General features: G+C 45.2%; 1 protein-coding gene across 1 annotated transcript in view; it reads right to left on the bottom strand.

Moving 5' to 3' along the window:
- Nucleotides 1-8,956: 8,956 nt before the first annotated feature.
- LOC142255111 (cathepsin W-like) overlaps nt 8,957-27,033 on the bottom strand; it is a 66,273-nt gene continuing 48,196 nt past the window's right edge. The window contains exons 6-11 of the mRNA XM_075326564.1: nt 22,099-22,179; nt 19,063-19,185; nt 13,815-13,879; nt 12,795-12,879; nt 11,127-11,185; nt 8,957-9,099 (exon numbers count right to left, since the gene is read on the bottom strand). Coding sequence (XP_075182679.1) covers nt 8,992-9,099; nt 11,127-11,185; nt 12,795-12,879; nt 13,815-13,879; nt 19,063-19,185; nt 22,099-22,179 — 521 coding nt within the window. The 3' untranslated portion in view covers nt 8,957-8,991. The remainder of the gene's footprint in view (nt 9,100-11,126; nt 11,186-12,794; nt 12,880-13,814; nt 13,880-19,062; nt 19,186-22,098; nt 22,180-27,033) is intronic.

Raw genomic sequence — 27,033 nt, 5'->3', positions numbered from 1 at the left:
CGGAGAGAAGGCCATTCACCCTAACCGCTGCGGTAGGACCACTGTAGAGAGAGCCAATCCAGTTCAACAAAGCCCTGCCTAGCCCAATCGCTCTCAAGGCCTCCGTCATGAAAACCCAAGTAACACGATCGAATGCCTTTTCGGCGTCTGTGGAAAGAAGCATCAACGGCAGCTTCTCCAGGTGGGCTTTAGGGTTTAGCGCTTTGGTCGTGTTGTCCCTGGCCTCTCTCCCTCCCAGAAACCCAACCTGGTCCGAATGAATAAGGCCTCCCATCAGAGGAGAAAGCCTGTCCGCCAGGATCTTCGCAAAGCTTTAAGTCAGTGTTCAACAGGGAGATGGGTCGGTAACTTGCGCACTGAGAAGGGTCCTTGCCCTCTTTGGGGATGACCACTATGGTAGCCGACAAAGTGTCTCTAGGGATGGGGGACAAGCCGCTCATTGCAACATTATTGAAGGCCTGAAGGAAGGGAGTATTTAGCGTTGATCCCAACTTTTTGTAATAGGCTAGGGGGAAGCCGTCAGGGCCCGGGGCCTTCCCCGTTGGGGAGTTTTTGATAGCCTCAAGTAATTCTAGTTCTGTAATGGGTCTCACCAGGCCTTCTGCGTCCTCCGCACGGAGCCCTTGCATTCCAGAATTACTAATATATTTCCTGATCCGCAGGCGTAAGTCTGCTCGGGCTGGATTGGTTTTATCTCCATCAATAGAGTAAAGGGAGAAGTAGAAGTTACCAAAGGCCGTGGCGATATCCCTGGGCAAAGTCGCCAACCTCCCACCCGGGTTCTGGACCCGCTGGACATAACCCCGCATTCTTTGTAAACGTAACGCTCTAGCCAGGGTTCTGCCGCTCTTATTTCCGAACTCATAGAAATGTCTCCTGCATTTAACCATGGCACTCTTTGCCTTATGAGTCAATAGGGTGCGCAGCTCTTCCCTTTTTTGGGTCAGACGAGATCTGGACGCAGGGTCACAGGATCTCTTATGGAGGGCCTCCAGTTGATGAATTTCGGAAAGAAGAGCAGCCACCTCCGCCGCCCGTGCCTTTTTCATCCGCGAACCATGCTTGATAAAAAGCCCCCGCGCGACGCTGCATTTTGCCCAAAGTATTCCGACAAAGCCGATTGGATCTCATCCATGACTATCGGGTCATTTAGTAGTGAGTTGTTCAAGGTCCATTGGCACTGCCTAATGACGGGATAGTCTAGGGCAAGCGAGATCGTAATCAACGCATGGTCAGAGAAATAGATGCTTTCAATTGTCGCTGCCCGCAGGGCGTGGAGGTCCCTATGGCGGACGAAGAGGTAGTCGAGGCGGGAATAACTATCATGAACTGCAGAGTAGAATGAATAATCCTTGTCTGAAGGATGGAGAAGTCTCCAGGTATCTATCAGCTGAAATTCGCGCAGCCCCCGGCTGATACGTTGTGTTGCCCATTGTGGTAAACAAGAAGCTCCCCCAGAATTGTCAATATTAGGGTCTAGGGTGAAATTGAAGTCCCCTCCTATTACTAAAGTGCCTTCGGCAAAGTCGTCTATTATGTCAAGGAAGCGTAAGAACGTAGTGCATTGTCCTGTGTTTGGCAAGTATATGGCCGCAAATGTGTATAATTGGGAGGCTATACGCCCCTTCACCAGTAGAAGTCTCCCCTCCCCCTCAGTCCTTGACTCTAGTGTCTCCCATTGTAGTGAGCCTGCTATTAGTATACTGGTCCCCCTGGATCTGGGGTCGAGAGAGGGGGAATGGAACACAACCGGGTACCTTTTGTCCGAGAGCTTATATGGTTTCTCCAGGCTGTAGTGGGTCTCCTGCAAGAAAGCAACCTGTATGCGGCTCCTCCACAGGAGGTTCAAGAGAATTGAGCGCTTCCCGGGATCATGCAATCCCCTCACATTCAATGAACCAATGCGCAACTCAGAACACATCTCCTTCATCCCTGACCAACCCCAGCCCCCGGGAGGAAGGGAGGGAAGGCAAAAAAAAAAAAAGGGGAGACGGAGGCAAAAGGGGGAGATAGGAAGGAGGGGAGGAAGGGTAAAGAGAGGAGAAAAAGAAAAGAAAAAAGCGGGGATGGGGGTGGAAGGAGGAGTAGCATTAGGTGAAGGGAGCATAAGCAAGGGCTAAGGCAGGGGGTAAGAAGGGAGAGAGTGTCCGCCCTGCCAGGGGAAGAAACGAGAACTAGCTAGGAGTCAGAGGGCGGAAACAAACAGAGGTACAACTAAGACAAGGGAAGAAGAGAAAAAAAAAGAAAAAGAAAAAAAAAAAAAAAAAGGGGAAAGAGAAAGCACACAGGGTATAGGAGGTCACACAAAGCTCGCAGACCTTGGAACCAGCCGCGGGTCCACAGGGAAAATAGGAAAGCGGGTACGAGTATGGAATCACGGAGGGGCCAGGGTCCGGGCCCAGCTATAAAAAGGCCGGACTTTACATCCCGGCGCTCCAGCTGGGGCTAGGAAAAGTTCCCCCCCCCCCCGGTCGCACACGACACAAAGATTATGACATATGAGAGAAACGACCTTAAACTTTTAAACCCTAGAGCACCTAGAAGGTAAACATTATGCACATGTCAGCATTCAATACTGTAGAGATACCAAGGGGCTCAATAATCAGGCGGGATCAGCCCCGTTCATCCGACGAGGAGGAAGGACCACCCCCCCCCACCCCTCTCCTTCCGCCTCACAGGGGTCGGGGGTCCCAGGCGAGCCAATCTGGAACCGACATCTCGTCGATCCCCAGGAATGTAAACAGTCCCGGTAGATCTGAGGGTCTCCTCAGCAGATAGACAGCAGATCCTTTGCGGGCTATAAGATGGAAGGGGTGTCCCTAGCGGTAGACGGCGCCCGCCTCCTTGATTCGGAGTAAGAGCGGGTGAAGTAACCTCCTCATATATAGGGTGCGACTGGAGACGTCTGGGAACAATGACACAAGTGCACCGTCCATCTCTATTGGGCCGTGTGCCCATGCCCCTTGAAGGATCCGCTCCTTGTCTCCATAATAATGGAGACGGCATAGGACGTCCCTGGTGTTGGAGGATGCCCTGGTGTTCGGGCGAGCCACCCTGTGGATCCTGTCGAAGAGGTAAGTTGCGTCAGGAGGTCTGCCTGTGACAATATTAAAGATAGCCAGAGCATTGGAGCGCAGGAGTTCAGGTGACCAGTCCTCCGGTATGCCCTTCAGTCGGACATTGTTTCTCCTGCTTCTGTTTTCTTGGTTATCCAGAAGCAGGGCCATGTCTCTGATACGTAGGTTGGAAGCTTCCCAGCCTTTCTACAGGCGCTCCAGCCTGCCCTCCATTGATCCCTGGGCCTGTTCAGAGGCCGTGATCCTGTCCTCCAGAACCCCCATCTCCTCCCTCACCGAGGACAGTGCTGACAGCTGAGCCTGTTCTATCCATGAGCGGCAGTGCCTCCAGCCGCCTCCCCCCCCCTCTCCCCTTCACTTAGCTGGTGCTGCAGCCGCGCTGCCTGTGGGGACTTCCCCTCCACCACGCTCCCTGCTCCAGTCGTCGCCATCTTGCCTCTGCCCGCGCTGTGAGGTGCCGCTGCTGGGGAGGAGAGGAATCTTGCCAGGCCTCCGGAGGGTCTTCTGTCTGGTGCCGGATCAGGTACTGTAGGTGGCCGTTTCTTTGGTGGCATTATGCCTGCGTGCGACCGGAGGAGGAGAGTGTGTGAGGCTTTGGGCCCGGGAGCTCCGGCTATGAGCGTCCTCACTCCTCCATGTCCAGGACACGCCCCCTTAAATGTCATTTTGAATGAAGAATCTAAGGGTACTTTCACACTTGCGTTGAACGGTATCCGTTGCATTGCGTTGTGTAACGGATGCAACGGATGTGTTGCATATAGTGGCACAACGGATGCAACGGATGCTGCAAAACAACGCAATTCGTTTTGATTTTTTTTTTTTTTTTACAGTTTTACCAGCGGCAGACTATTGTAAACGATCAGCTGATCGCTCCCAGTAGCCGGCCGCCGGGTGATCAGCTGATCGCTCCCAGTAGCCGGCCGCCGGGTGATCAGCTGATCGCTCCCTGCAGCCGACCGCCGGGTGATCAGCTGATCGCTCCCTGCAGCCGACCGCCGGGTGATCAGCTGATCGCTCCCTGCAGCCGGCCGCCGGGTGATCAGCTGAGCGCTGTCACTTGCCGGTGGCCGGGCATGCCGGCGGGTGGGCAAGCCAGCGGGCGGGCGCTCAGCTGAGCGCTGTCACTTGCCGGCGCCCGGGCATGCCGGCGGGCGGGCGCTCAGCTGAGTGCTGTCACTTGCCGGTGCCCGGGCATGCCGGCGGGCGGGCGCTCAGCTGAGCGCTGTGACTTGCCGGCGGCCGGGCATGCCGGTGGCCGGTCGCTCAGCTGAGCGCTGTCGCTTGCCGACGGCCGGGCATGCCGGTGGCCGGTCGCTCAGCTGAGCGCTGTCGCTTGCCGACGGCCGGGCGCTCAGCTGAACGTTCGGCCACCGCAAGCCAAAATAAAGTTTGATTTAAAAAAAAAAAAAAAAAAAAAAGAGCATGCGCAGTGGAATCCAGAGGATTCCGCTGCTCAAAATAACGTTACATGCTGCGTTCCTCCCGCTGAGCGGAAGCAACGGAGCGTCGCCCAGCGGAAGCAACGCAGGTCCTTTTGGTACAATCCGTCACCCATACAAGTCTATGGGAAACAGCGGAATCCGTTATCCGCTGTTTTCCAAAAGGGCGGATTGTAACGGAAGGAAATAAACGCAAGTGTGAAAGTACCCTAACCTGTTCCCATGCTACTCTCTTCTCCCCAAACCTCTGTCATCATTATAGATAAGTTCTGCAGAAATTTCTCGCCCTTTGCCCCTTATCAATTTAGAGTAAGCCCAATCTAAACCTAATCAGTTCCCTCGAAGCCAACCCTGACCCGTCTATCCATCGTGCCCATATTTTTTCAAATTTGATGACGCCATTTCTTTTCCGATATATACTTTTCTCCACATTTATCACCCAATTAACTTTTTTGACATATTCAGATATTGTAGGACTGTGGTCCGAGATCCAGTGTTGAGCGATTAGTTTCCTGGCAATATATAATAGTCTAGATACGGCCACTTTGCCCTCCTCCTCCAAAGGTAAATCCTCCACGTATCCCAGAATACATACAAAGGGAGTTAAGCTTGTCTCTATCGTATATACTCTATCGATTATTTCTGTCACCTCTCTCCAGTAATGTTCAATATCAGGACACGACCACATCATATGTAATAGATCTGCGGAACATATTTTACATCGCGGGCAGAAGGGGTCAGTTCTAACTCCAATATCAAACAGGAATCTAGGAGTGCGATATACTTGGTGAATAACGTACAGGTGTGACAGTCTGTATGCCTCCCCCAATGATAGACTAGGAATTTTTTCTAAAATTTCTACCAAATGGTTGTCCTCAATAGGTCCTTTAGCTCGTTCCCATTTTTCTTTTGCGTTTACTGGAAAGTTCCGGTGCACAAAATACAATAGATCCCAATATAGACGAGAGATCACTCCTGCTGAGCCTCTAGAGGTTGCTATGCGTTGCATGACTTTGTTCTGCTCCAATGCTCTGCCCGTAATAGAGGTTTCTGCCTGATAGGCATGTCTCAGTTGTAAGTGTCGCGGGCGGGGAGGAAGGTGTCAACACTGCGCTCACCCCACTGCTCGGGTCCGGCTGCTGCTGCTCTGTGGTGGCTCGAGCGGTGGGCCGGATCCCGGGGGTCTCGAGCGGCGCTCCTCGCCCGTGAGTGAAAGGGGGTTTTGATTTGTTGGTGGGGGATTGGATTAAAGTCCGTGACGCCACCCACGGTTGTGGTGATTGTGTGGACACCACCGCTGCTCTGTCTGTGGATCCCGGGAGTGGTGGTATGGAGCAGCTAGTTGTTGATTTGCCCCTCCTTGGGTAGGGGGTTTGGTGGTCCCGGTGATGGGGTTGGGATGGTGAACAGGCGGGTTATGGGGCCTGTGGAGGTGCAGGGACGCAGGGGCAGCGCTATGCCGCACGGCACTGAGGTACTCACTCAGCCCAAGGATGATGACACAGTTCACGGTAAACAAACGGCTGGTTGGACGGTTCCCTCGGACGGCTGCGGTGCTGATGTTCCCTGCAGTTAACGGTGACAATCTCTTCCCTGCACCTAAGTTCAATGTTGGTAGCGATGGATTCCCACCGGTAACCCGCTCCCCGACTTGGATATGGGCCGGAGGAGCCCCACTCTTGCCCGCAGGCGCTGGCCCTGGGAAACTGGTGCCTTGGCGGTGGCAGTGTCTCCCCTTCACGGTTGGACGGTTGCCTTCACTCGGGACTTTGCTGCTGGGAGACCCGGAGGTCCCCTTCACTGACGGATTTGGCAAATTCGGCGACTTCTAGCCTTGCCGGGATCCGAAAGGCCCCTGCCACTGGTGCTGACTGTTCTTTGTGTACCACTCCGGTACCGCCGGGTCACCACCCGTCCACGGTCCTTTCGGCAACCTCCGAGCAGTCTCTCCTGCAGACGGTCACCGCCGTCTGTCAACCTTGCTGTCTCAGTCCGGGGCACACACCCGGACCAACTTCAGGCTTCAAACTGTCACTTTTCTCCTGCTACTTCTTCCTTCTCTCACTACAACTCCACTGTTTACTCCTCACTCTTTCAACTCTCAAACTCAACTCACTACTATCTTAGCTCCACACTCAAGCTCTGCCTGAGCTCAACTCCTATCTCATCTGCCTGGTTTTCCCGCCTCCAGGGCTGTGTACTCCTTGGTGGATGGAGACCAACCGCCTGGCTCCACCCCCTGGTGTGAACATCAGCCCCTGGAGGAAGGCAACAAGGGTTTCTGGTCTGACCTTGGTGTTCCTGCAGGGATGTGGGGTGTGTGTGGTGTTGTGACCTGTGACCCCTGACCCCTGGCTTGCCCAGGGCGTCACATAAGTACTTATAAAACTCCGAATTCTGGATCCCAAACTCTGCTTCCAACTGAGGGAAGCCTCTGAGTTGGCCCTCCTCCACAATATGTGTGAATCTATTTATCCCTCTCAAAGCCCAGCTCCCAAACCCCTCTAAACGATGCAAGTTAGGTAACCATGGAGTTCTCCATATAGAGGTATATTGTGAAATTCCCTGAATGTCTTGTAGTTTTTTAGTTTTATCCCAAAGTTTTTGGATTAGTGGTAGGGTTGGGCAACTATTAGCAGCAGCTCCGAAGCCTCCTGCCTCTAGAACCTCGTATAGACTAGTGGAGTGAAAATATTGTTGTAGAATCGTATACTGTGCCCCCCCCCCCCTCCAGGGTCCTCCCATCCCCTAATGTGCTGAAGCTGAGCCGCCAGATAGTAAACCCATGGATTGGGTACCGCCAGACCACTACTTTTATCCCTCTGCAGGGTCTCGAGCCTAATGCGCGGCATCTTTCCGCTCCAGATCAATTCACGGAATAATGCATTTACCTTATGGAAAAATCTTTGTGGAATCCATTGTGGAGAGTTGTGTAGCTTGTATAATAGTTGGGGCATCCAGATCATTTTGATCAAGTTAGTGCGGCCAACTGCTGAGAAGGGCAGGCGAGACCAGACTTCCTTCTTATCTGTAGTCTTGTATTTAAGTGATGGAAATATTCCGGGACTGGACTATGATTTTTGGCCTAAGGTACACCACCGCTGATAATGAATTTTATGTCATCCACTATCATGCCTCTAACCCCTGAACTTTGCCGATAGGCCAATAATGGGGTGAAAATGCCAAAAGTTGCAAAATGTATGCCCCGCCATTCGTTGCACAGAAGAAATTTGACTATTCAAAGCTTTTTAACTATATTTGCTGGCATAAAAGCTTTAAATCGGGGCTATTGATTTTTACAAAGGATCATGTGAACCCACAGACAGCGCAGTGTATTGCTCCTATATACAGTTGTTCTATATTTATCTGTAGGGTGCAGTAGACACTGTTGTTTACCCCGGCTTTATAGTATGATAAGCAAATTACTTTGTCTATGGAACAAACAAAAAGTAAATTGATCTTCCATCTGTTTATTAAATAAAAATAATGTTTTTGTCGTAACATACTGTAAACATTTTTATCCTTATGAGTTGATGTCTTCTAAATTCTGAATGGCAAATGGATCACTAATTTATCACCCACATGTTGAATTAGAAGGTATGATGGTGGCTATATTGGCGGTCATTGAAATTTCTCGAAACGTGGAGAAAAAAGACAATTTTTCTTTCTTTTAGACATACTGCTTTAATAATTTCCATATTGATTTTGCAGAGAAAGCAAGCGTAAGCAGTAGGGATGATCGAATATCTCAAATATTCGGCTTCGCGAATATCCGACGAATACCTCGCCACTATTCGAATATTCGATGCGCAATGTAAGTCTATGGGAAACCCGAATAACAACTATTCTGAGCTATTCGGACTTCCTATAGACTTACATTGCGCATCGAATATTCGCATAGCGGCGACCTATTCGTCGGATATACGCGAAGCCGAATATTTGAGATATGCGATCATCCCTAGTAAGCAGGTTTAATACAATGCATCTTTGTATATTTAGCAGAAATACAAAAATCCTGTAGGTTAGTCCCAGCACGGCACTGAATTACTAAGTTTGGTAAAACCGCATTTTCCTGACAACAAAGGGGCTGTCTTGGAATATCAAAACTGAGCTGAGGATGACCTAAAATAATAAAAGAATCATTTCCTACTAAGCAAATCACTCGCGGCTCCAGCACTGCCACTGCATGCTGCTCCCGATTGGTGGTTGATTACTGTGCTGCAGCCGATCACTGACCCCAGCGGTCACACCCCTGTGACACAGTAATTGGCTGCAGCAGTCACATGTGTGCATGGTGGGTGTGATGTAATTGATAGCTGGACAATAACGAAGACCCAGTAGTGGAGCACAAGGGAATTTAACAGGTAAGTAATGCCTTTATTAATATTTTACGATATTCTTGCTCTTGGACCGGTTATTGTTGGTGACGATAACCCTTTTAGCAGTGCACAGGAACTGAAATTGAGCGCACGTTGTTAGGAAGGACATGGAATAGGCTTGGATTTTGGGTCAGTCACAACAGCACTTAGAGGCCAACTTGTAACGCCACACATGTTTGATCCAAAATGGAGTTTAAAAAATCCCTGTAGAAGAGAGAATGACTATTAGTATTCATGTTATAGATACCGATATAATATACCAACATTCCAAGTTCTAACAGCAGCGATTGTTGTCTGCTCTGATTGCTGCTGTACTATTGTAAGCAGTACTATTAAGTCCATTCCGTCACCCATCACTTCTCCATAACATGATTGCATGGTGCCAATGGCTTGCCTTAGCAGCCAGGGTCCTCCTGAAGGTACCTGTCACTACCATCTTGGTACTCCTGTGGTTTGTCCTATATGTTGAAGTATTGCTATGTATAGAACAAGTGAGCAAATGTTGCAGGTTTAAATCCCCTATGGGTACTATAAAAATAATTTGAAATATAATAAAAAGGAGATAAAAAAAAAGAATCATCCTCCCCCAAGTAAAAATATAAAACAAATCACCCCTAGCAATTAGAAGTGTATATATAAAAAAATAAGAATATTTGGTATTACCACAGCTATAAAAGTCAAATAATATTGGTCCCCGACTCCCCAATCAGTTCAGAATTTTTTCAGTCACTTAATTGAGTTATCCGACAAACTCCAAAAAATGTTTTAAGCTAATTTGTGCTGTATTGTCCTATAGAACACCCCTACATTATTTTTTTTTTCTAACTTTTGTTCCTCTTGAATTATCCCTTTATTCTCTGCACACATATTATTTATCTGCAGCTCAACCAAACTTGACTTTTTCCTGTCCTTGCTTGTGAAACCTCACAGTCAGAGCTGGACCGCCCGACCTCCGTGTCCAGCACCACCCTCTGCACACTCATTGGCTGTCCGTATTCTGCTCAGCACTGACCTCTAAGAGAGCACAATATGGGCATATATAATGTAATAATGTGCCCATCCTTCTGCCCATTGTATAGTAATGCCCCCAACCTGTAATGTGCCCCATCCTTGTGCCCATCCTATAGTATTATGACCATCCTGCTCATTCTATAGTAATGGCCCTTTTCCTGCTCCTTTTCCATCTTGTAGTAGTGTCCCCCTATTGTGCCATACTTCACACACGCAAAAAAACCCAAAGACAAATCCTTCTCACCTATCCTCGTTCCCTCTGTGTCCTGCTTTTGACAACGCTTTATATCAGAGGACAGATTCTTCTCCTGTGATCAGCCGCTACCTCTGATTGGCCGGTGGCTGATCATTGCAGTAGCTGTATACAGAGCTTGCGTCTGAGCAGCGTCGGGGAATCTCTCCTCTGATATAAAGCGCTGACTGCATGGCCCCTGCACAGGCCGTGATCAACAAGGAGGCCACGGGCCTGCAGACCGCAAGCAGCATCATGGGCCGAAACTGACAGCGCTGTATATCAGAGGACAGATTCCCGGGCACTGTGCAGATGGGAGCTCTGTATACAGCTTCTCCAGTGATCAGCTGCTGCCCCCGATTGTCCGGCGGCTGATCATTGCTGTAGCTGTATACAGAGCTCCCATCTGCACAGAGACGGGGAATCTGTCCTCATATAAAGCACTGACTGCGTGGCCCTAGCACAGGCAGTGATCAGCAAGGGGGCCATGGCCTGCGTGCTGCAAGAAGGATCAGGGAGAGCATGCAGCGTACAGGCAGCGTCTTAGACCACTGCACTACGGAATGTGTGGGAGGTGCGCCCTGCATGGGAAGGGGGGACAGGGACTCCACGCACTATACCCACCCAGCAGGGTGGCAACATGAAGTGGCTGTGAAGCCCGTCAACACCGTCCTGCCCCTGTTGACGTGACATCACAGGAAGCAACAAAATCATGGCAGGAATGGTCTCATGACCACTGTGAGCCAGGGGAGAGGGGCTGACAGCAGCGCAGGTAGGTAGTTACTATCTACTTAGCTGCCCCAATGTAGCCCAATAGTGAAATGACAAAAAAGGCAAAATAGAAAAAAAAAACTTAAAGGTTTATAATCACTAGAAGGATCCTGAAGAATCGTGGGTCATTTTTAGCACACAATAATCACTATCAAAGTGAAACCCAAAACTACACAGCTGTATTTACATCTAATACTATAGTACAACTCATACTTACGTTTTCTCCCCAATTCTCCCCCCAGCTGTTTTTTAAGGTCCAATGAGGTGATTTCTTATCTGCAAAAAATTAAAATAAGATTCAGTTTACATGTTACATTACATGTTTTATCTCGGTGAGCCACCGTTGCTAAAAAGAGCAAATTATCGAACCATGCTACTATCGCTGTCTATTTTTTTGTAAACTGGATGTCAGAAAATGTCTATATATAATATAATGTTGCAAATTAGCCCATCAGAGTATTCTCCTATGAAAGTTTCCACTGCGGGCAGAGCCGAAGACATAGGTGTGCTTGTATGAGCTCCCTCACAATCTCGCACCTGCGCAGAGAGCTCACTGTCTCGCGCAAGTGCACCTACGTTTTCGGCTCTCCCCGCAATGAGGCAGAGCAAAGTGCGCCTTTGCGAGCCGGGAATGACTGCGCAGGCATGCAATTTAGCCCAGCTATGTGGATGATGATGGAGGAGTCATCCACGTCAATCATCAAAGGAGGACGGCGAACAGCGGCAAAAGGAAGGACCGGAGCCGAAAAGGAGGACACACATCCGACCAAGAAAAGGACGACTATCCGACCAGAGCGGTTAATTTACATACGTGGCGGCAGATTTTATAAAGGTATTTCTGGGGTCTGCAAAGGGAGTTAGGGCCAAGGTGCACCTTCATAGAATGCAGCCCAGGAGCTGTAGAAGTTGACTCTTGGTGCAATACTGAGAAAACTGGTGACCGGTTCCTTTTTTAAGGTATTTTAACTGATTTTACTAAGAATTTCATTAAAAAAATAATTCCATTTGCCCTCCAGCCTTTTGTCATTTAATGTAGTTTTACAATTTAGACTAAAGGGTGCTTTACACGCTGCGACATCGCTAACGATATATCGTCGGGGTCACGGTGTTTGTGATGCACATCCGGCGTCGTTAGCGACATCGCAGCGTGTGACACTAAGGAGCGATGATCAACGAACCAAAAACGTCAAAAATCGTTGATCGTTGACACGTCGCTCCTTTTCATAATATCGTTGCTGCTGCAGGTACAATGTTGTTCGTCGTTCCTGCAGCAGCACACATCGCTACGTGTGACACCGCAGGAACGACGAACATCTCCTTACCTGCGTCCACCGGAAAAGAAGGAAGGAAGGAGGTGGGCAGGATCTTCCGCCCGCTCATCTCCGCCCCTCCGCTGCTATTGGACGGCTTCCGTGTGACGTCGCTGTGATGCCGCACGAACCGCCCCCTTAGAAAGGATGCGGTTCGCCGGCCAGAGCGACATCGCAGGGAAGGTAAGTCCGTGTGATGGGTGTAAGCGATGTTGTGCGCCACGGGCAGCGATTTGCCCGTGACGCACAACCGACGGGGACGGGTACGCTCGCTAGCGATATCGATACCGATATCGCAGCGTGTAAAGTACCCTTTAGAATAAAATATCTCATAGCCGTGTACTTTAAAATGTTACTATTTCCTCTTCTATTTGCTTTTTAGCTCAAGATACTGCTACAAAAATGGTGGCACTTTTCTTAAAAAAAAAACCCCAAGAAAACAAAACCCACTGTGTACAAAACAACCCATAACAAAACAAAAATATCCACATCAGTGTTCAAGTAAGTTGTTTAGAGTATGTTATGAACACCTCATTTTTGGAATAAACTGGACATGAATTAGGATTTATTATTACCTTTTAGATTATATCCCACTAGTAAAACTGTGTGGTCTACAACGGGCCCACAGGATTTATGTTGAATCACTCCTCCTCCATAATTCTGTATTAATTTAAAGCATAATTAATGATTAGTTACACATACTGTATAGTACAATGACATTCACTTCTGTGGGAGAAGGAAAATTAACGGACGCTTCTCAGCAAAAGAAAATCTATGCAGTTTCAGGTGGCTACAAACCAATAAATGCAGCTGTACAATGAGGTTTGTGGAAACATCGAATATATAAATGCTAACTAGGCTGTACTTTTAATAAATTTAAGGTATTTAGTGCACATTTTGATCAAATTGTGTAAACCTATTTAAATTTTGCTGGGAAGTGCTTCTCAAATTTTCATTACTTGCAACCAATCACAGACTCTGTAACAGAGGGTGGGCGGGGAAAGCAGTGAATGTTCATGAGATTTAATGAGTGGACCCGGAAGAAGTGTGACAGCTGTTCGAAAACTCGGAAGTATAAATGTCCTGCTTTAATCACAGTTTTGCTTCCTTTGATTGAGGGAAGATCCATTATACCCCTCTATATTTATTATCTATGTATTTTTCATGTTTGCTCTAATTAGCTTTTCCCATTCTGTTCATTGTTGACAGGTGTTTCATGTACCATATATCCATTTGAATATCTATCATATATTTATTTGAGCATTTATTAGAGAGAGTCCTGGGAAGCCTTGACTGCACATATCACTCTTGTGTGTTCTGTTTTTAGGTCTTTTTTTTAATTTTTATGTTATAATAAAAAAAAATGTTGATATATTTATGCAGGCATTCATTTGAGTATTTATTAGGTCATGGTACCCATTAGACACAATTCTTTTATTGTTCTTACATATTAAGTTTTTCTCCCATTATTTTTCCTTCTTACACTAGGAAAGACTATGTATACACAATACATTCAAGACAACACACAAAAAAAAAATACATATATAGATATTGTGTATATATTGATATTCACTTACTACTTACAAAATATTTACCTTCAGAAGAGTACTGTTGATGGCCACAGCAATGGTTCCAATGTTCTTGAGATAATTGGCCATTGCTTAAAGAAAAACAAAATCAATATGCAATTATGTTTTTCATGAATGTATTTATTTTATTTGCCACCATTGTTGTGTTAACTGTTACGACCTTTCTACCCCATCATACTAATGAGGACCTTTTATCAATTTGAGCTTGTTAAACTGGCCATAACATGGGCAATTGGCAGATTAAAATGTACTGTTTAATTTCTCCTCTTCACTGTGGAGATATTTCCTTGGAAAGTTTAGTTAAAGTTAAGTCCAAGGAAGCGTTACCAGAGATTTTTCACAAAGGGTGTATATTTCTTCCCCTGTATGACGTTGACCAATCATAAGCAGGAAACCACGTACAGGAAAAGAACACGCTCCCACAATAGTTTAGAGCAGGTTTCTCCTGTGTGAGACATATAATGGTAGACAGTCTGCTCCTATCACTGCAGGGCTGTGTGTGATTACAAAGTGGTGGGTGTTGTGAATGTCATCCAAGTGGGTGCTGGTGTGGAGCTCCCTCTGGTGGCTAGGAATGGTAATGAAGCTGAGTCTGAATCTGTGACCCAGACAGGTGTTGGAGTTAATTGGGAATGCAGGAAATCTTATTGCAAATCAGCCCAGTGTATTTAGGAGAGCATTTCTGCCTGGCGGCCACCGGTGGTAACGTGTTTCTGCTACTTCTGAAGATGTCTGGGAGTTTTCCCTTCATTTTCTCCCATTTCTTCTGTGCCTGAATCTACTCCACATAAATTTGCTTGTTTCTGTGCTTAATTGCTGAAATTGCACTTAAGGTTGTTTCTGCTTATTCCATTTTGTTCTGTGTTTTGGTTTCTTGCATGTGAGGATCTGTCTCTCTGCTTTTGTGAGCAGGGCTGTTCCTCCAGCAAGAAAGGGAGCTTGCTCCCTGTTCATGTTTGGATTATTTGCACTTTAGAATATTATTTGTTCTGTGATTTTGTTCTTTCTCATTATATCTGCAGTTCTGTTTAAAGTGTCTGGCACAAGAGTACCTGATATAGTGGGGGAGAGACCGTGTGGTCTTAGTATTTTTTTTCCTATCAGGAGTTTGGTAATTTTTGCAGGATTTTTGCTGGCCACAATCAGTTATCTGTCCTGTCCTATTGTATCTAGTAAGTTGGGCCTCACCTTTTGCTAATCTATATTTTCTATCTGTGTATTGTGATTTCTTACATCACAGTTGTTGCATGTTGGAGGCTATTTCTTTGGGGACTGCTCCGAGGCAAGTTAGGATTCCTCATTTCTATCTTTAAGGTGTAGCAAGTTTCTCAGGCAGTGACGAGGTGTCTAGGTGTGTTAGGAACATCCCACTGCTACTTCTAGTGTTGTCTGATAGGGAATTGTGGTCAGCTCAGTTTCCAACTACTCTTGTGGTTTTGTGGTTCCTGATTAATGGGATTTTTTGTGATCGTCCACGGTTACCAGATAATAACAGGTGGGAGAGATAACTAATGCCTTTCATCTTTCTTCTCAATGCAGTCAGTGTAAGGGGAGAATACAGCACAGCTGACAGGATTGTGAATTGAGAGCTGCTAGAAGTTTTTGTAATGAAATGCACCACGAAATAAACAGATACTGTATATTTTCTTAGTCATTTAACACCGTGCTATTAAATTGAACTTGTCTGGATACATGCTGCCTTATTTGAGGACAGCATGTATTCGGCACTGGTGCAAAATGAATGCAGCCAGGTATCTTTGACTCTAAAGCGCTGCAGCGTTTCAGGGAAAAACATGTAATTAAAAGCTGCCACTGTAGACTAGTCATACAGGTGGGTCCCCGCCAGCTTCTCTCGGCCCGCAGATCTGGATTGACAAGTCTCTACCTACATGCACATACCATCAATAATCCGTCCGAAAATAATCGGTGAAATCCGAAACCGATGAAAACCAAGGCAATTGTTTCCATAGGGATCAATGTAAATTCAATTAACTTGTTTTAGGCACTCCAAAATACATATCAAAAGCACATTTTATATAGAATAAACATAGTGTTTTATACTAAAAACAATAAGAAATTAATATAAAATGAATATAAAAGACTAATGTAAAGAATAAATACATTTTATGTGTTGCATACATTTTGAAACGCGCAGGGCGCCACTCACACAATGCCACAGAGCAGGATAATGCGTGGGTCACGCTTTGTCACAAAATTAGTACCGTGGTCACGTGGGCATGCCGACAAAACCCAGATTAAATGTTCAGTGGAAAAAAAGTCAATGAAAATCGAAACCAAAGATAACCGACTACAACGAAAGCCGAGGTACCAATGTATAGGCAGAAATCTGTCAATCCAGGGCAGCAGGCAGGGAGAAGCCGTCGGAGAGCCTCCTGTCCCACTTCAAGCACATCCATTAAAGAGAACCATCCATCAGAATTTTCATGTATAAAGTTAAGCCAGTGCTATACTGGTGCTAGGATGCTGAATGTAACCAGAGCTTTTATTCAGAGATTGGATGTTTCGTTTTTTTTCCCCAGAAATATGTGCAAATAAAGTTCCAGCAATGCACTGCTATTTGATTGACAGGTGCAACAGGGGTGGGAATATGAGAATATGTGGGTCGGGTCTGCTAACCATTCCCGCCTCTGTCTGTCTGCCTGCGCCGGAATTAATGTCTATGACAGTGACAGGGGTGAGGAAGGCCAGGTAGACAGGGGCAGGAATACATAGCAAGACCCCACACACATATACCCTACATGTTGCACCGGTCAATCAAATTAGTATAGCTATGGCATCACTTTATATATATATATATATATATATTATATATATATATATATATATATATATATAAAAAAATCCTGATGGTTGGTTCTCTAACTTTTTTCCCCTAAACTTGTGAAAATGGTAGTGTATAATGATCAGCAAATACTAAATATTTGGGTTCGGATTATTCTTACCAAATTCCTAGTACTATTCCAATATTCATCATCACTAACAAACCTAATGCAAGTCTATGGGGAACCCGAGCATTTTTCTGTGAAATTGTCAAGAAAAATCAGAATAAGAATAATCCAAACACGAATATTTAGTATTCACTCATCACTAGTAGTATGATGCAGTTTCAGTCTGTTAATTAGCTCGCCTATTGCTGGTGTCCAGCGCCGCTCTGCGTCAGTGACATGACCGCAATTCAGACTTTTGCGGCACACAACGATATTTAAGAAAGGTAAAAGGGTAGATCCAGGCAACTACCGTCCAGTAAGCCTGACATCAGTAGTATGCAAAGTTTTTGAGGGCATTTTAAGGGATGACATGCAAAAATATGTTGCAGAAAATAATATAATAACTGACAGACAGCATGGATTCATGAAAGATAAGTCGTGTCTAACCAACCTGTTGGCGTTCTATGAGGGGGTAAGTGCAAACCTGGATATTGGTAATGCAGCTGATGTGATTTATTTGGACTTTGATACTGTACCACATAATAGCCTTATACTAAAGCTCCAGAAGCAAAGACTAGGCGAAACTATATGCAACTGGGTAAGGAATTGGCTAAAAGATAGGAAACAAAGAGTAGTCATAAATGGAACATTCTCTAAATGGGCCATAGTCAGCAGTGGGGGCCGCAGGAATCTGTGCTAGGACCAATTCTTTTAATCTCTATATTAATGACCTTGTGGATGGGATTGATAGTAAAGTGTAAGTCTTTGCTGATGACACCAAACTATGTAGGATATTAAAAACTGACCTTGATAGTACAATATTACAAAAAGATCTGGATAAGATGTCAGAATGGGTAGATACTTGGCAAATGAGATTTAATGTTGATAAATGTAAAGTAATGCACCTAGGACGGCGTAATCCTATAACTGCGTATACATTAAATGGAAGTAATCTCCGGACTACAGAACAGGAAAAGGACTTGGGTATTCTCATTACAAATAAGCTGAGCAGCAGCACTCAATGTCAAGCAGCAGCTGCTAAAGCAAACAAGATTTTAGGGTGTATAAAAAGAGAGATTAGATCCCGCGATCCCAACGTATTGTTACCCCTCTATAAATCACTTGTAAGGCCACATCTGGAATACGGGATCCAGTTTTGGGCTCCACATTTTAAAAAGGACATTCAGAAGTTAGAGTCCGTTCAAAGGCAGGCAACTAGACTATTACAAGGAATGGATGCCGCCCGTATGATGACAGGTTGAAAAAGTTAGATATGTTTAGCTTAGGAAAAAGACGTCTCAGAGGTGATCTCATTTATATGTATAAATACATGTGTGGTCAATATAAAGGACTGGCACATGACTTATTTCTTCCAAAGACAATACTAAGGACCAGGGGGCACTCACTGCGAGTGGAAGAAAAGTGATTCCGACAGCTAAATAGGAAAGGGTTCTTTACAGTTAGAGCGGTCAGACTGTGGAATGCCCTACCACAAGAGGTAGTAATGGCGGATACTATAACAGCTTTCAAAAAAGGGCTGGATGATTTCCTCAGCACACAACATTGTTGGTTATAAATGACTTAGTGACCAAATGTAGAACTGGTGGAGGAAGGTGAACTAGATGGACCTAGGTCTTTTTTTCAACTTAAGTACCTATGTAACTATGTAACAACACTCTGTGACCTGGAAGTTTCTTTTACAATTTAAGTCTATGGAATCTTGTTCTCACGCTCCATAGGTTAACATGGGAAAAACCAATTCCACGGTCACATATTAATTGTAGTGTGATCAAAACAGGACCGGAGTGATGCTGGATATAAAAAAAGACAGTGATAGGTGAGCACAAAAAATAATCTTGTAGGAAAATAGGCTATTTTATTTGTAAGATCTGCTAAGAGCACGGCACTATAGAAAACATAACCTCAGCGGCACTCACCTATTCCTTTATTTTTGTAGCGGGCTCCGATCTGAGCTGGGTGCTCTGCTTCTCCATTGTACCTGCATTTAGTAAAGTACAATAAAGGGTCTAAAAGCAATCGGTGCTTCCAACTGAGAGTCTTTGTTGGTTTGGATTTGTAGACTTCCTATTCTCAATACCAGCGAAAAGAGCCATATCCAGCTATGGATGTATCGTTCCTCCAAAGTCCTGACTTGTGCCAGTGACTGATCATGAATAGCAGTGCCAGTGAGATTGCTCTTTGGTTGAATTGTAGCACAGTATAGAACTTGTATACAGGAAGAATTTCTTTACAATAAAAGCTTTCACTACACAAAAATAAATTTGTCTAAGTATTAGAATTCTTACCGTGTTCATTTTTAGGAAGCATTACGAAGTCACTTATGGAAGTTTTTGAAGTACTAGGACTTATACTTCTACAGTTCTGTGTTACCCCTTTGTAGTTGTAATCAGTTTCCTTTACCAATCCCTCTGTAGTGAAAATAAATTAATATTGATTTTTATTAATAAATTTAAATAAATATTCATATAATCCAATAAAAGTGATATGTGGCGCCCTGGACAAGCCAGGGGCCACAGGTAACAACACACAAACACCCCCACCCCCAGCAGTTTCACAGCAGACATCCCCAGTGAAACTTGATTCCTTTCCTCGGGCTCAGACAGACACACCAGGTGGGCGGAGTCAGGAGATGGAAACGCCCACCCAGGAGTTTAGCTGGCCTGAGGCAGGAAACAAGCCCAGACAAGTCTAGGAGAGGAAGAGAGAGGAGGTCTGCAGAGAGGCAGACGCAGACTGGGGCCTAGGTTGGAGCCTAGGGCCCTCGTGCAGCAGAGAGTGAGGCAGACGGTAGTGGCCGTCTGCAGGGAGCTGGGCAGACAGTTGGTGGAACCGCAGGTAGCCGGGGCTGGGCGGTGGCCCACCGGTACTGAATCGGGGAGCCAGCTGGAAACCGGAGCGCAGGAGGAGCGTACGGAAGGTGCAGAAAAGGACTTACATTACCAACCTGGGGTCAGGGGAAAACACCGCAGCCGCCTGTGGGACCCGTCCATCCAGCCGTTTGTTTCAGCAGAGACTCTGTGTGCATCATTGGGCTGAGTGAGTACCACCGTGCCGTGCGGCACAGCGCTGCTCCTGCGACCCTGCACCTCGCCAGGCCCTGTAGCCCGCCTGCCATCCATCCCTACCCCATCACCGGGCCCTGGGACAACCAACCCCCTACCCACGGAGGGGAGAACTAACATCAAAGCTGCTCCCTGTCACCGCTCCCGGGATCCCCCTACAGAGCAGCGGTGGTGTCACCAAAATCACCACAACCGTGGGTGGCGTCACGGACAATCTCCCTTACCCAATCCCCTTTTTAGCCTGGGATCACAGACCGGGTCACGCCACTGTGATACCCACAGAAGTGACCCCGTGGCCCGGATCTAAGTACCCCTTGTCCCTGGGCGAAACAGATACATGATAAATATCACTAAGAATGTTCATGTTGTTCATATTCGAAGTGGTGGTGCTCCCATCTGGGACGATTAGTGAAATTGTGTGAGGGCTTGTTTTATTGCACACTCTATTGAACGCGTTTATTATAGCAATTCCGAAAAAAATGTAGGAAGAGAGGGTACTACAGATATACAGCTCTGGCAAAAATTAAGAGACCACTGCACAGTTTTATAGCTTCTCTACATGTCTGACAGCCATTCCATTCCAGTGTCAACCAGAGTACACCTCATTCTACTTAATGTGCTTCTGATTAATTGATCACCTGAACCAAGTCTTATTTAATGAGGGAAAGTATAAAAAAACACTGCTGTGGTCTTCACAATCCTCTTGCAATAGGACAAGCTGGATGGCAAAACAAGTGCTAGTAATATCCCAAAAGTAATAGGAATGAAAAAATAACTTTGGAGTGAGGAAAAGAAGGGCTCAATTCTGGCTTTACTAGCAGAGGGATACAGTGAGCATCATGTTGCCTGCATCCTTAAAATTTCTAAGACGGCAGTCCATTACAACAAGGTCAAGCAGCAGACATTGGGGACAACAAAGCTACAGATGGGCAGAGGGTGAAAGCGACTCTCTACTGACCGGGATGACCGTCATCTTATTCAAATGTCACCGCAGGATGACATCAAGTGACCTAAAAAAGAAATGGCAAATGGCAGCTGGGCTGAAGAGCACGGCAAGAACAGTTCATAACAGACTTTTAGAGGCAGGGCTCAAGTCATGTAAAGCTAGAAGAAAGCCTTTCATCATTGAGAAGCAAAGGAGACCCAGGCTGAAGTTTGCCAAAGACCATAGAGGACTGGAGTAAGGTAATCTCTGATGAGTCTAATTTTCAGCTTTGCCCAACACCTGGTCGTCTAATGGTTAGACGGAGACCTGGAGAGGCGTACAAGCCACAGTGTCTTGCACCCACTGTGGACTGTGGGGGAGGATCGGTGATTATCTGGGGATGCTTCAGCAAGGCTGGAATTGAGCAGATTAAACTTTGCGAAGGACGTATGAATCAAGCTGCATACAAGGTTATCCTGGAAAAACAGTTGCCTCCTCCTGCTCAGGCAATGTTCCCCAACTCTGAGGACTGTTTTTTTCCAGCAGGACAATGCGTCATGCCACACAGCTAGGTCAATTAATGTGTGGTTGAAGGACCACTACATCAAAACCCTACCATTGCCAGCCCAATCTCCAGACCTGAACCCCATTGAAAACCTCTGGAATGTAATCAACAGAACGATTGATAGTCACAAGCCATCAAACAAAGAAGAACTACTTAAATTTTTGCACCAGGAGTGGCGTAACGTCACCCAAAAGCAGTGTGAAAGACTGGTGGAAAGCAGCCAAGACGCATGAAAGCTGTGATTAAACATCATGGTTATTCTACACAATATTGATTTCTGAACTCTTCCGGAGGTAAAACATTATTAGTATTGTTGTTTCTAAATGATTATGAACTTGTTTTCATTGCATTATTTGAGGTCTGTTAGCAATGCATTGTTTTTGTTATTTTGACCATTTCTCATTTTCAGAAAATAAATACAAAATGTATTGTATTTCTTGGAAATTTGGAGACGTCGTCAGTAGTTTATAGAATAAAAGAACAATTTACATTTCACTCAAAAATATACCTATAAAGAGAAAAATCAGAAAAACTGACAATTTTGCAGGGGTCTCTTAATTTTTGCCAGAGCTGTATATATGGAATCTGAACCAATCACACACACCCCAAAAAATGGGAAGTGCAAAATAAGAAAGAAGGTGGAAAAATAAAACATGTGGCACATTGATCGTCAGACCAATCTTTGTAAACTTTTAGTAGTAGTTGATATGATTTATTATCCTACGTGATACATTTTGTATTTCTGTACAATAAATATATTCTATCTTACTTTGCATCATGACAGTTATATAAGCGTCCCAAGCATATCCTCCTCTACAGCCGGCCTCACAAGGACCACAATCCAGAACCTCTGGAAGAAAAGATTTAAGTGATGCAAAATAAAATCACAGGTAAATTTAGGATTAGAATATGTTAAGAAGACACCTAAGAAAATAACTTTTTTTATAATTAAGAAAGGGCTGTTTTATGGCACAGTGTGGGATGCATATAAGTTTTAACTGCAATTGTTGATTGTTTACATTGCAAACTGGTTACTAAAGGGTGCTTTACACGCTGCGACATTGCTAGCGATGTCGTGCGCGATAGCACACGCCCCGTCGTTTGTGCGACATTTGGTGTTCGCTGCCGTAGCGAACATTATCGCTACGGCAGCGTCACACGCACATACCTTTTCAGCGACGTCGCTGTGACCACCGAACAATCCCTCCTTCAAGGGAAAGGTGCGTTCGGTGTCATAGCGACATCACTGCGGCGTCACTAAGCGGCCGCCCAATAGCAGAAGAGGTGCGGAGATGAGCGGCCGGAACATGCCGCCCACCTTCTTCCTTCCTCATTGCCGGTGGACGCAGGTAAGGAGATGTTCGTCGTTCCTGTGGTGTCACACGTAGCGATGTGTGGTGCCTCAGGAACAACGAACAACCTCGCTACTGACCAGATAACGATTTTTGGTAAATGAACGACGTGTTACAGACCAACGATTTTTAACTCTTTTGAGATAATAAACGATCGCAAAAGAGTTAAAAATCGTTGGTCTGTAACACGTTCATTTACCAATTTGCTCATAGGTGTCACACGCTGCGATGTCGCTAACGACGCCGGATGCACGTCACAAACCCCGTGACCCCAACGAAATATCGTTTGCAATGTCACAGCGTGTAAATGGCCCTTAAAAGTAGCTGCATTGAATCTATTTCAGTTCAACACTTATTCTTCATTTGGTTAATCAATGGGGGTCTCAGGACCCAAATCCTGTCACAAGGGTACCACGACAGAGCGTGGTCCTTCCTATTTCGGGTGTCAGGAGATTGAAGAACAGGTCCTCATACACACTTGATCAGGTTAATACTGCTGACTGTGCAGCTTCTCTTTTATCCAGTGCTGCTAGGGTTAAGTAGATCCTCTGGTCTCCTGAACTCTGAATGAAAGCTATAGACAGCTGTTCTCTATTACTAATGAACTCATGGTCCTTACTGATCACAAAAATGTATTGTATTTGGAATCTGCTAAATTACTTATTCCTAGGCAGGCAAGGTGGTCTCTGTTTTTCACAAGATTTACCTTCTTTGTTACTTATCATCCGGGGGAAAAGAACATCAAGGCCAATGCATGATCTCATTGATTTCCAGGGAGAGTTAATGGTGGCAAGTCTGTCCCCATTATACAGAAAGGAGTAGTAATTTTAGCAATATGTTCCAACCTTTAGAAGGAGCTCGTAGAAGCTCATGGGGATGCCCCTGCTGCTTGTCCTCCAGGCAAACTGTTTATTCCTCTAAACGTATGTCTTAGAATTATGAGTAAACATCATGATTCATTTCTGGCAGGATATCCGGGGAGTAAAACTACTACTGATCTGCTCTTTCGTCATTTTTGGTGGTCTAAACTAAATCATGATGTGCAGGATTATGTTGTGGCTTGCAATGCTTGTTCTATAGCCTGCTTTACACGTTACAATTTATCGTGCGATCGTATTTGCGATCGCACCCGCCCCCATCGTTTGTGCGGCACGGGCAATTTGTTGCCAGTGTCGCACAATGCTGTAACCCCCTGTCACACGTACTTACCTTCCAAACGACCTCGCTGTGGGCGGCGAACATCCACTTCCTGAAGGGAGAGGGACGTTCGGCGTTACAGCGACGTCACACAGCGGCCGGCCAATAGAAGCGGAGGGGCGGAGATGAGCGGGACCTAAACATCCCGCCCACCTCCTTCCTTCAGCATTGCCGGCGGCCGCAGGTCAGCTGCAGTTCATCGTTCCCGGGGTGTCACACGGAGCGATGTGTGCTGCCTCGGGAACAATGAACAACAGGACGTTACGGTAGCTTTTTAGAAAATTAGCGACGTGTCAATGATGAACGAGAAGGTGAGTATTTCTGCTCGTTCATAGCTGTCACACGCTACGATAACACTAACGATGCCGGATGTGCGTCACTAATGACGTGACCCCGCCGACATCTCGTTAAGATATATCGTAGCGTGTAAAGTCCGCTTTAGACCCATCATACTCGTACATCTGGGGTTGTGCAACCATTGGTCATTCCTTGTAAACCATGAACCCACTTGTCCATGCACACACCTGTCGTGGATTTTATCACTGATCTGCCTGTGTCCGTTGGTAAGACTGTAATACTGGTAGTGGTTGATAGGTTTCGCAAAATGTCTCATTTTACTTCTTTGTCTGTACTTCCGAGTGCTAAAACTTTGGCAAAAGTGTTTATCAATGAGATCAAAAAACTGCATGGGCTTCCCTCTGATAGTATATCAGATCGCGGTACCCAATTAATATCAAAGTTTTGGAAGGCATTTTGTGCTCGGCTAGGGATTCATCTTTCATTTTCATCTGCCTTTTATCCTCAGTCCAATGGTCAGACTAAACGGGTGAATCAAAATCTTAAGACCTATTTAAGGTGTTTTGTTTCTGAAAATCAAGGATTGGGTTTTTTTTTTATTTACCTCTAGCAGAGTTTGCAGTAAATAACTGTTGTCATGAATCTATAGGCAAGTCTCTGTTTTTTGGGGATATATGGTTTTCATCCTCAATTTTGCATGTTTAATGGAAGTCATTCTTCGGGAGTCCCCGGGGAGGAGCTGTACCGCTATTGAATTTTAGTAATAGAAGCCTGTGTCTTGAAAGAAAAAAAATATTTTAGGAACGCTGCGATCTGTCACCTATCCCTTGCGGAGCAAGTTGTGGGGGGTTTTTTGTGACCGTTGGGGGTAAGATATGATTTATTTTTGGCGTTTTGTTTACGGTATCTTTTTTTTTTTTTAATGGCAGAAATGGGTAAGCACTGCAATTGTTATTTGCATTGCTCTTTGCAGGGTCTATGATGCGTGGGACAGATGTTTTTACCATTTTCTGGTACATACTATACAATGTTTTGATCGCCTAATATTGTATTTTATTGCAATCTTGTGGTAGCCAAAAAAAACCCCCTAAATTCTGCATTTTTAAAAAAAATTCACTACACTGTTTATATTTCGGAATCAATTTATTTAATGTCTTGATAGGGTATTTCTAAATGCAGTGGTACCAAAAGGGAGGAATTTGCACACTTATTTATTCGTATTTACCACTAATGAAATTTTTTTAAACTTTTCACTGTACTTACTAGCCTCTTAACTTAAACAGTGGATCCAGAACCTTTTATTTATTTTTATATATATATATATATATATATATATATATATATATATATATATATATATATATATATATACATATAAATACATACATATATATATATATATATATACATATATAGTCACACACACATATATATATATATATATATATATATATATACATACACATATATACAGTTAGGTCCAGAAATATTTGGACAGTGACACAAGATTTGTTATTTTAGCTGTTTACAAAAACATGTTCAGAAATACAATTATATATATAATATGGGCTGAAAGTGCACACTCCCAGCTGCAATATGAGAGTTTTCACATCCAAATCGGAGAAAGGGTTTAGGAATCATAGCTCTGTAATGCATAGCCTCCTCTTTTTCAAGGGACCAAAAGTAATTGGACAAGGGACTCTAAGGGCTGCAATTAACTCTGAAGGCGTCTCCCTCGTTAACCTGTAATCAATGAAGTAGTTAAAAGGTCTGGGGTTGATTACAGGTGTGTGGTTTTGCATTTGGAAGCTGTTGCTGTGACCAGACAACATGCGGTCTAAGGAACTCTCAATTGAGGTGAAGCAAAACATCCTGAGGCTGAAAAAAAAGAAAAAATCCATCAGAGAGATAGCAGACATGCTTGGAGTAGCAAAATCAACAGTCGGGTACATTCTGAGAAAAAAGGAATTGACTGGTGAGCTTGGGAACTCAAAAAGGCCTGGGCGTCCACGGATGACAACAGTGGTGGATGATCGCCGCATACTTTCTTTGGTGAAGAAGAACCCGTTCACAACATCAACTGAAGTCCAGAACACTCTCAGTGAAGTAGGTGTATCTGTCTCTAAGTCAACAGTAAAGAGAAGACTCCATGAAAGTAAATACAAAGGTTTCACATCTAGATGCAAACCATTCATCAATTCCAAAAATAGACAGGCCAGAGTTAAATTTGCTGAAAAACACCTCATGAAGCCAGCTCAGTTCTGGAAAAGTATTCTATGGACAGATGAGACAAAGATCAACCTGTACCAGAATGATGGGAAGAAAAAAGTTTGGAGAAGAAAGGGAATGGCACATGATCCAAGGCACACCACATCCTCTGTAAAACATGGTGGAGGCAACGTGATGGCATGGGCATGCATGGCTTTCAATGGCACTGGGTCACTTGTGTTTATTGATGACATAACAGCAGACAAGAGTAGCCGGATGAATTCTGAAGTGTACCGGGATATACTTTCAGCCCAGATTCAGCCAAATGCCGCAAAGTTGATTGGACGGCGCTTCATAGTACAGATGGACAATGACCCCAAGCATACAGCCAAAGCTACCCAGGAGTTCATGAGTGCAAAGAAGTGGAACATTCTGCAATGGCCAAGTCAATCACCAGATCTTAACCCAATTGAGCATGCATTTCACTTGCTCAAATCCAGACTTAAGACGGAAAGACCCACAAACAAGCAAGACCTGAAGGCTGTGGCTGTAAAGGCCTGGCAAAGCATTAAGAAGGAGGAAACCCAGCGTTTGGTGATGTCCATGGGTTCCAGACTTAAGGCAGTGATTGCCTCCAAAGGATTCGCAAC

The sequence above is a fragment of the Anomaloglossus baeobatrachus genome, chromosome 10 (genome assembly GCF_048569485.1).
Source record: "Anomaloglossus baeobatrachus isolate aAnoBae1 chromosome 10, aAnoBae1.hap1, whole genome shotgun sequence".
Lineage (NCBI taxonomy): Eukaryota > Metazoa > Chordata > Amphibia > Anura > Aromobatidae > Anomaloglossus > Anomaloglossus baeobatrachus.
This window is presented reverse-complemented; position numbering and strand designations above follow the sequence as displayed.